Source organism: Echinops telfairi, unplaced genomic scaffold (assembly GCF_000313985.2).
Source record: "Echinops telfairi isolate 266 unplaced genomic scaffold, ASM31398v2 ScPeMD7_3533;HRSCAF=4204_0, whole genome shotgun sequence".
NCBI classification, from domain to species: Eukaryota; Metazoa; Chordata; class Mammalia; order Afrosoricida; family Tenrecidae; genus Echinops; species Echinops telfairi.
The window spans coordinates 64481002-64491972 of NW_022107431.1; the positions used below are offsets into that span (position 1 = coordinate 64481002).

At 42.3% G+C, this 10971-nt stretch overlaps 2 protein-coding genes across 3 annotated transcripts in view; both read left to right on the plus strand.

Moving 5' to 3' along the window:
• The window catches only part of LOC123522187 (A-kinase anchor protein 7 isoforms alpha and beta-like), a 43604-nt gene extending 39246 nt beyond the window's left edge, over positions 1-4358 (plus strand). For both annotated transcript variants that reach the window (XM_045294343.1, XM_045294344.1), the window contains one exon: positions 3389-4358. In XM_045294343.1, coding sequence (XP_045150278.1) covers positions 3389-3585 — 197 coding nt within the window. In that variant the 3' untranslated portion in view covers positions 3586-4358. The remainder of the gene's footprint in view (positions 1-3388) is intronic.
• Positions 1-10971, plus strand: part of LOC115871026 (40S ribosomal protein S26-like) — a 69021-nt gene that overhangs the window by 39209 nt on the left and 18841 nt on the right. The window lies entirely within an intron of this gene.

Sequence of the window (10971 nt, forward strand, 5' to 3'; positions counted from 1 at the left end):
GAGTGTTTTGGAAGGTAAATAAGTTTTCCCAAAGGGCCTTTGGAAAGTCAAAGGGCTAGTTCAGAAATAATAAGTGAGAGATATACCAGATGCATTGGAGGAGACAAGCAATTGTGAGGGCACATTGACTAGTCATGGCGACTAGGTGGGTTTAAGAGGCGAGGAAGGGGTCAAAGGCAGTGAGAGGGTTATTTTGAGCTTGGAAGACTTGGATAATAGTAAAAACTTAAATAGGATAGTCAGAAGGAGAAATAAGGTTTTTGTTAGAAGGGTTTTTGTTTGTTTGTTTTTAAAAATTTTATTTTAAATCTTTAACATTTGTGAAAAAGATTCACCTTAACTGGTGTGAGAGAGACTGGTTGATCTCCTGAGACTGTGGCCCTTAGACACCTTTCACACCTACAGCCTCGGGGATCACCTTTAAGCCCATAAAAGGCCTATAACATGCACAGTAACACTCAGCAGGAGCAGACTCCTTAGAATAGTCAACCACAGGTGACCAAAAGGCAGCGCATGCCCCAACACGAAGCTTGAAAGGCGGGAAGTGCTAGGAAAGAAGGCTGCTGGAAACAGGGGAGACAGGGCGGGTATCGGAAGACCATGGTAAATCTGGGGGATTGTGTCACAAACAATGTGTTTTTTAAAAAGATAGTGTTGTTGTTGTGAGGTGCTGTTGATTTGGTTCTGATTCTCAGAGACCCAGTGTGCAACAGAGCAAAACAACACTCTAGGCCCTGCGTCATCCTCACAGCCATTACCAAGTTTGCTCCCAAGAGTCACTGCTATGTTTGCAGCCGTGTGTCAAGCCAGCTCACCCTTTAAGATTACAGCTAAGAAAACCCCATGGAGTCCTTCTCTGGAATAAGGGCGACTGTGAGTCAGTGGCCAATTCATTGGCAACTAACTATTGCCCTAAGGAAAGACGAGTTCTGAGCCCTAAGGCAAGACTGGAGTTCTGGTGACTCCAAGGAGAGGCTTGTCTGTGTCGCAGAGCTCACAGACCTTAGAAACTCACTGGAGTGTAATTCTACTTGGAAACGGGTAGGGTGACCACACGTCATTTATAGCGATTCAGGTTTAATCATTATTTATCCCATCATTTGGTTTCTCAATAAAGTCAGCCTGATACAATTTGCAATAAAAACAAAACCAAAAGATACTCTTTATGTTTGAAGTAACCAGGACACTTCATTGGGGACCAATAGTAATTCCAGGTGCAAAGAACATTGCACTTGAGAGGGATCATTGAGATTTGAGTTATAAACTCTGAGTCACATAAAACCCTGATCTCTTACCTGTGAGCCAACTGACTCAAAGGATCAGCAACAGCTCTTAAGAACACCATCTCCGGCCTACACACAGCACACGTAGGGGAGCAGATGTAGACAGTCACTTCCAATGTTTTCAGTGGTACTTAGAAAGCATTTCTCATTGATGCTGTAATTTTCCCTTTTCAATCTCAGGAGCCATTATACAAAGAGTTCTAGGCAATGCATTTGGCGAAGTCATCTCAGGAGTATAAACAACATGTTCAAAGATTGAGGCAATATACTCACACATCCTTACTAAGAGGGTCGGCCTTAGCTTGCCCTCAAATGAGATATCAGTGAGGGATTTTTTGATTTTTCTTTTGTTATTAGTTGCCTGCAAGTTGGCTCTGACGCATGGTTACATCTACAAGAGAAGGACATGTTGCCAATCCTGGCAGTATCTTCATGCTTATTGGTTTGTTAGGGTCTGTTTTGTGTAGTGGGTTCTGTGTAGACACCACCAGCTGAAGCCTGGTCAGTTCTAAATATGTTTAGCATGGCTGACGCTTTCCTGATGGTTTTGGATTTAGGTGCTGGGGGCACCACATTGACTTTTGAGGAGAAAAAAGACAAAAAACCAAACTCATTGCCATCGAGTCAATACTGATTCCTAGCAAGCCTGTAGGACAGGGCAGAATTGCCTCTGTAGGTTTCTGAGACTGTAACTCTTTCCAGGAGTAGAAAGCCTCATCTTTTCCCCATGGGGTGGCTGGTAGTTTTGAACTGCTGACCTTCCAGGTAGCAGCCCAGTGCATAACTATTATGCCACCAGGGCTCCTGTTGAGGAGAAAAACACTTGCTAACTCATCCCAAATTTAGCATCTCAAGACAGGCCTTTAACTAATCCTTCTTCTACTGCTTGTTTCTCCAAGGGAGCGGCTAGAATGACGGGGGCAATTGTAAGCAGAATTGGTTCTGGACACATGCTACATAGAAATGGTGGCACTCCAGAGAGTTGAAGGCCCTGTTTCTATCTGTGGTGTACATGTTTTTCTACATAACCTCTGTTACTTGTGGGATAGAAAATAATGTCTTACCTGTGAGTGATAATTTATAACGGGTGTGAACTTCCCATCACACCCTTGGTTGTCACCTACCCTAGGTTGTCACCTACCCCAACTTGCAAAGACTGCACTGAACTTTTACTTTTTGGAGGCCCTGAGTGATGCTCCCAAATGGAATTGCTCTTAACATGTGAGTCCTTCCATTAGCTCGCTGCCTCCGAGCAACTGCCTTCCATGGTCCAGAGTTCAAAAGAAGGCAAGGGCAAATGAGTGGCTGTGAGGGAAGAGGCCTTTTGTTCTTTTTTTCTAGCTACGAGACCCAAGGACGAGCGTGACTGGGAAATGTGCTGCATAAGAATAGACAAGAATCAGTTCCTTTCCTGTAAAATGAAAGATGGACTAATTAAACCTTAGTCATCACTAGCAGGGAAGTACAATTATCATAAAATATTAACAGCTAGTCATTTACTATCATGAGCCTAACTCTTTCCTGAGGCCTCCCTATTTCCTAAACTGCAACAATTGCACTGAGATTTAAGAGAATTATTAGTTTCACAAACTTATTTTAAACCACTTCCCATTAGTCGTAATTGCCGTGGTCTTCCCAAGAGTTCTGAGAGCTTAACACCCCATATAAAGGCCAAACATATTATAACAAATAATCAGACGATAGGGAAATTGTGATTATCTGTCCTCTGATAGTGAAGAATGATACTTAGAAACAGCTCATTGGAAAAGCCACATGCCTAAGGTTCTAGGTGATGGGCTTTAGTAGTAGAGATTAGCCTCGGCTGGGAGAAGAACAAAAATTTCATGCCGAAATGGAAGCCTCTAGCATTGCTGGTAGAGGCGAATGTACTGCCATTCAAACTGAAGTCTTAAGGAGTAGACAGGCTCTAGGTTCTGTCCATACCAACGGAAACACCAAGGCAGAATTTTTTGGATTTATAGATCCACTTAATCAGATGGCAGGACATTTGCTCTTTCTCACTAACTGAACTAGTTAGCCCCTGCATGCTGAGTTTCTTGGGTGCTCTGCTATCAGTGACCTGTCTTCTCTGTTGTGGAATGTAGGTGCAAAGAGCGGAGGGGAGCTCGATGATGCTGAACTGGTAAGGCTCAGTAAGAGGCTGGTGGAGAACGCGGTGCTGAAGGCTGTCCAGCAATACCTGGAAGAAACACAGAACAAAAACAAGCCAGGGGATGGGAGCTCTGGGAAACCGGAAGAAGCGGATAGGAATGTCCGTGACAGTGATAGCAACAGGAAATGAGACCTGAACCTTGGTCCCACAGCTCCGCCAAGGCATCCTGCTGCCCTCTGCTACGCCACCGGACTGACCTACGTTGTGCCACTTAAGTGGTTCTAATCCAAGGAGATGGTCTAGTACTCTCATGATAGAAGCCTTTGCCTTTCTGAAACACATGAGAAGAGGGATGGAATGCTGGGATAAGCCGAAGACATTAATGGATAGGAGAATGGTCTAGATTTCCCTCACCTCCGGCAAAGGAAGCTCTTGCTGTGTGCAGGGCAAGGGGCCCTTGGATGAAGCCTAGTGGACTCGAATTTAAGGCCGTGGAAAGGCTTTGCCATACATGGAATACTGCCATTTTTATCGCTTAGCAGGGCATTCGACCACTTATTCTCCCTGAGGCCAAAACACAAAGCTAATGAGTGCTAAGTTTAAAATAACCACTGTTGAAGTCATCATTCGTAGAGTCTCAATATATGATGTTTCATGTTTGTCTGAAGTATGCTGTTGCTATGCAGTGATCTTTATTTACCATAAATTATGTTTAATGTAAATGATATATTTTTAGTGAAATGGAACCTTTTCTATAAAATGTGGGCAACCTTTCAAAGATTTTGTAACTCTCTTCTGATAAGTCAGTGTGCCATATCTTAATGTTCTTCATTGGTATTTGTATGTAAAATATATAATTTCTTCCTTTAGGCGAGAAACCTACTGAAATCCATGAAGCTTTGCATCGAGAAAGGATGCATCGGAATCTCAAAGTGAAACAGTTAAAGGAGCTTTTATTAAAGCCTGAGACTCAGGCCAAAATTAGGAGGGAGCTTTTTGAAGGAAGACTCATCAACTACAGGGATCAAGTAAACAATGTTGAGTTTAGTGCGACTTTGACATAAATTCTGTATGTTGCTATCATGACATGCAGTTCTTGCCATTTTTTCTGTTTATGAAATATCTGGTGAGTACCTCAGAGGTATTCTGACAGTGGCCCCATTACAACGCAAGCCACCATTTGGTAAGGAATAAACCATTTCTTGCCAAAGAAAACTGTTTGGTTCCATTATGTTTTATGGTAAACTTCTGCTGTAGAATATTTGTTCTCTGTAATGTTGAGAATTATTTTGCGAAAAGGACTTCTTAATGAGCTGTGGTGAGATGTTGCTTGGGTCCTTGTAGAGAACAGATATAGAATGAAAAATCACTTATAGACAAATATCCGTGCTTTAAGAGTCATTGACTTCTCTTGACACGATTTTCTTTTTAAATGAAAAGAAGCACTATTTAGCTGTGTTGCCGTCTAGGGTTTTTTCTAGTAGGAACTGTGAATGTTTCTTAAGCATTAGTACTTGTACGGACACTTATACATGTCTAAATGTAATGATTGCAATCACTGGCTAGGAATGCTTAGCAAGCCCATAGGCATTTTAAAAAATTGATCAAACAGAAATTTCTTTTTGTGATTGTTTAATTTTCTACTTTTCCGAAATCCATCTCCAGGTCTTACCTTATCCTTGGCAGTCTCAATTTCTTTGCACTGATTCACGTTTAAAACGAATTCTTGAAAAATATCCCCATGTGATAATTCTTGGCAACAGATTTCCCCCCTAGTCTTCATAAAATTGCTGCCACCAGAAGATCATGATGAAGTAGAAAAATCACTTGGAGATTGTTATGGATTGAACTGCGACGCCCCCCTCCCCAAGCATATGTTGTGTCATCTCAACCTCCATCCCATTTGAAAACGACTCTTTTTTTGATAAGTCAGTGAGGCAAGATTAGTATAGGGTATATCTTGAGTCAATCTCTTAAAATAGACAAGAGATTAAAATCAAGCCAGCAAGCAGAGATGGGGAGATCGATGCCATGACACCCGGAGATCGCTAGAGCCCCAGGAGGCAGAAACTTAAGGGACAGGGACCCTTCCTGCAGAGTCAGCAGAGAGAGAGAGCGAGAGAGAGAGAGAGAGAGAGAGAGAGAGAGAGAGAGAGAGAGAGAGAGAGAGAGAGATTGTAGGGCCAGAGCTCTGAATTCGGTCACCTGGCTCCTGAAACTGTGGAGAAAATACATTTCTGTTTGTAAAAGGCACCCATGTGGGGAGTTTCTCTTATTGCAGCACTAGAAAACTGAGACAGAGATCGAGTATGAAAACCTTTCCAAATATGAAATCCAGTCTGATCATGGATTTTTACTATTTTTCCCACTGGGCATGATATCACATTTATTTGTAATGAGTTTATGCATTTTTCATGCCTCATAATAAATGTTTTCTTTCCCCCTGGTTGCCTTTCTGTGATTTCTTCTCAACCTTGGCAGTGGTTGTATCTATGGTGGTGCAATGACGTCAGAAACAGGACCTCTGAGGTCTCTGTGTTTTTTTTTTTACCCTTGCCTTCCTGTTCTCCGTGCTAAAATAGCAGTTGTCAGAGCCTCTGAAGACAAACGGGGTGGGGACATTGTCAACTGCAGACGTTTAACATCAGTCTGCTCCCCAGAGAAGAAAGAACAAGAACACTGACTTCAAAGGAAATCAAATAGCATTTCATCACCAGCTAATGGCATGTGACTGGAGTGACATCACTAGCAAAGGTGAAAGGTGCTGGTCTGTCCAGATGTGAAAACCTGGGAGCTGCCTGACCACTAGACGCCTCCCAGTGGGAGAGGGTCTGACTGTGTGTAGAGGGCTTCCTGGAATCAACCTTCACAATAGCCAACTGAAATATTTCGGGCCTCAGTTTTCAAATGAGAAGACAGAGCCCGAGAGGTGAGTGTTTGAACCATGGCCACAGCGCGGTCAGGGAACTGGGCCTGGACTTCCGAGCCCACTTAGGGGTCCAGCTCACAATTCCAAAGCTTTTTTCACTGTCCAGTCACAACCTAAGTTTATAATATTTCAGGAAAGGTAGAATGGATCATGGCCATTTCTGAAAGAGTAAGATGGTTGCATTTGCAGTCTGAGCTCACATGTCTGACTTTTTTGCTTTAGTAAGGAAGCATAGTTCCCAATTTGCTAAACACTCACGAAATCTCAGACAACGTGCCATGTGATTTAAGCACATTATCACATTTCGTCCCTTCAGTGACCCTGTTAAGAACTTTTGAGTACTGTTTTACTGACTAAAAAAAACGGGGGCTCTAAGTGGTGGCATAGCCCAGGGTTATTGGTAGAGTTAAATATAAACTTGAAAGTCAACACTCCTTCCACAATGGAACTCTTCTTCCCTCCACTCAGTAAAATGCGTTTCACAAATTAACGGTGCCTGACAAAGACAGTCACTTTCCTTTGACTAGACCAGCTCCCTTGCCTCCCTGAAATTCGGGGACATCTGAGAGGAGTCAGCTGATGTGATGGAATGGGGCAGAAACTCATCTTATTTAATCTAGGAATTAAGCATGCTCCTCCAGGTGATAGGTTTATTTAGGCAGGGTTATGAAAACAATGGAAAGTCTCAAAGAAAACAAATCTCCTGGTTCTATTATAAAAATCCAGTACCACAGCAGTTGGCAGAAATCTGTTTGAAATATGAATTATTCAAATTGATTTTTTTACGTCAATCTGATTCACAGAATAATTGCTCATAGGGTCACATAGCTGGAGGATATTGTCTGAAGTTGAGACTGGCCATGATGTAGCCTTGCCTCCTGGCAGGAAGACTGCTCTGGCTGCTGAAAGAACACTATCTCGAGGAAAGGCAGACGGGCATCTCCACGTGGCTCCCCCGCCGACAGGTGATCTTGAGCAATTGATTTCATGCTTCTGAGTCTCAGCTTTCTAGTCTACCACAGGAAACAATTTGACCAGGTAAATTGGACAAGTGGTTTCTAAGCACTCTAGACCAGTGTTCTTTGCGACAATATCAGGACGCCTCCCTTCTTGATTGGGCCACTGTAGTGCATCTGTGGCTTCAAATTCTAGAAGACTCGATGCTCATTTGCACCTGTGCTGATTGTCGTCCTCATGGAGGGAAAACTCAGTGGCATGTAGTGAAGGTTAATGTGACGTATCAATTTCACATGAGTTTTATTATTGATCTGATGTAAGGGAAGTTCCCTTGGGGGTGTGGCATGCATCCAATATATGTGGACCTTCTGGCAAAGCTCACTCATGTTCCATGCTGCATCCAACGCATCATCTTCTGATCTCCAGCTCTTGGGACGTGAACCAGCAGCCTTCCGCCTCACCTGATTTGTGCTTCAGGCCCTGTAAACACAGGAAAAGACCCCAGCCTGATACCTGACCCACGTGTTTGAGATAAACTTTACCACACACAACCCAAACCAAAGCACAAACTCACCGCTATGGAGTATTGCGGACTCCTGACCACCACAGGTTTGTAAGCTGGCGACAGTTTATGGAAGCAGAGAGCCCAGTCTTTCTCCTCCTGTAGAGCTGCTGGGTATTTTCGAACTGCCGACCACATGGAACACAACCCAATGCCATTATCTTTTAATTCCATTTCCCCCCTAACATTTGTCACCCCTCTCACACCCATAGACCAGCTTCACTAGTTTGGCTCCTCTAAATATCCAGCCTAAAACCCATATTCACATTCCTAACCAGATGTCAGCAGTGTTAAGGACAAGTTACTCAAAAAGTAGCTCTTACGTAAACATCTCAAGGGAAGTCAGACCAATACTGTCAACAAGACAAGAGTCTGTCAGCTCTGAACTCAGTCCCATCCACAGCTCTTGAATTATTATTTCATCCATTACTTCTCAGTGTCACACTTTGAAAGGTATTAGATGTATAACTAAAACATACTTAACATCCAAAACATTCACCCCAGCCCTCCCAGCGGCCAGCGATTCCCCACAAGGAGGTAATTTAAACAGATTCGACTTCCCATTCTGGATGCCATTGCTCCTGACCCCACTGCCATGTTAGGTGCCCAAACAACAATTTATTTCATTCTGCAGAAAAAGCAAACCTGTTTCTAAACAAAGAATGCTAAGTGGATGACCTATCATCCTTCCTTCCTTCCCCATCCCTTTCAAACCTCAGCTAACATATTTAATCTTTGAACAGACTGTAGCTGCATTCCTGGATGTATTCTTGCAGACAGATACAATTCATGAAGCAATGAACAATAAAACAGTGTACTTCCAGAGTTTTCACGTCCCTGTGTGAATGTGATAGCAGCCACACATGCAAACAAAGAAGACAAACCCATGGGCTATTTCATTCACAGGAAAAATGAATATGAACGTAATTTACTCTGAGTTAGTAAATTTAAAATTCCAATTCTAATACATTCCTTTTCCTGGATCAGTGTCTTGTGGAAAATAAAGCTTGTTTCTAAGGTAATTTGAGCACTTCTGATGGAAGGGCACTCTCATCATCTTTCTTTAATATGTTCAAAACGACATGCTTGCATCCATTGAATGCAATGGATACATTCCAGATATTTGGGGTTATTTTTAAAAAATGGAATATTTCTTGACATGTTTTATTATTTGTCCCTTCTGGAAAGCAATGGATTTCCTTTTAGCATCAAAGACAATAGCCATAAAATACTGATAAGTTAATTCATTATTTCCAGTAGATCTACATTGGTTTCTCTCTAATAGTTTTTCTTAAAACTACCATCATACAACACTGCCCTATACATTTATGTTAAATTTTTTACTCATCTCAGAGAAGTAACAGATACTTGTTTTCCATCTGAAGCAGCTATGTGGTGTCTAAAGTTCATATTAATAAATAGTAGTGTAGCAAACAGGTAGAATTCTTCAAACTACTTACCACATTCTGTCAAACTCCACTGGGCTCAATATTACCATGAAAATGTTTTTGAATCAAAGTGAACTGTATTTTATTTGTTGAATTTTTAAAAATTCACTTGTGAGCTCCAAAATTTCAAAAAATATATATTTTTAAGTTCTAACATGTGATATATAAATTATGTAGGAAGTGAGAGGACAAAGAAGTATGAGTCTCATAGCTGGATGGTAATTGCAGGGCTAAGGAAAGAAAACAAAAATGCTATGCATGTGCCACTTTTAGAATATCTGATATGGTACGTGAGATCGAGAATATAATTAATATGCAATAATGAGAATAGAATAAGCACATCTTTTTTTGAGATCTTGGAAGACAAATTTGGATATCGGATCCATCCTTGAGAAATCATTATAAAGAGAAGTACATGGCAGGGCTTTTGAATGGTAAGGTGAGCACCTGTCATATTTGGTGAATTCTAACATCTTTAAACCACCTTCCTATGTTCTTGGTGTCTTGGTGAGCTGCTAACTCCAAGGTCAGTGGTTCAAACCCATTAGTCACTCTGCAGGAGAAAGAAGAGGCTGTTCCCATAAAGATGTAAAGCCTCGGGCACCAGAATGGGCAGCTCTATCCTGTCCTTTAGGGTCTCTATAAGTCAGAATTGACTCGACAGCAGTGGGTTTGGTTGGGGGTTTACTAGGTTTGGAGAATTTCCTAAACTGGGATCCCTGCTTCCCTAAGGTAAAAGGCCCCAGATCCAGGGGCCTTTATTTACCACTGGGGTTTCAGGTGTGTGACTCAGGCTGTATCAACGCAAGAGGGAGTTCCTACCTGTAATTCATTCAGGTGAAGAAGGTGGAGAGACCTCCAGCTCTCCGAATAAACTGTGCGAAGGTCCTGCATGGGATGTTCGGTGCCCTCTGTGAGTGGTAGTGGCTGGCAAAGGGGAGCAGTCACAGTGTCCCCTAGAGCAGCTGGCAGTACAACAGGACTTCATTTCTGAGGCTGGGCTGGCAAGCCTGCCTCTTTGGCCTTCCTGGGGCTTCTGAGAGCTACTGAAAACATTAGTTGCTTTTCCATATAAACTAGTTAAAGTTGATTCTGATTTTTCCAGCCCAAAGTTCTGAGGAATACAGGTTAACAACCCACTAAAACAGCTTTTCTTCACAAGGCATAATTGGCATTTTGGATGGATCATTTTGTGGTGCAGGGTGGTTCTGTGCACTGTAGAGTGTGTCCATCTCTGACCCCTATGAATGACAATGCCAGGAGCAGTCCAAGCCATTGTACCAACTGAAAATGCCCACACATTCCCAGATCCCTCCGAGAACCATGTTATCACACAGTGCTCTCCTAGTGCTATTAAATTATATGTACGCACCTTGGTATTTCTACTCTACTGGGCTATTATGTTACATCTACGCACCTTTTCATTGAGCAGTGGTTTTGTTCTTGAAGGACAGATGGTTGCTGCAGCTATGCACACACACCATCAAATGGTCTGGTAAAAACCAGAAACTGCTGCCCTCTGCATCTTCTATAGATAAAGATGAAAATATCTAGTGAGTGTACTTGGAAGATGCCTGAAAGGACCAGTTATGGAGGTAGTTGGGATGTCATTATTTCAAGGGTTTTTGTGTCTGAATTAAAACCTTTGTTTTACATGATTCCAAGAAAATGGTCTCCAA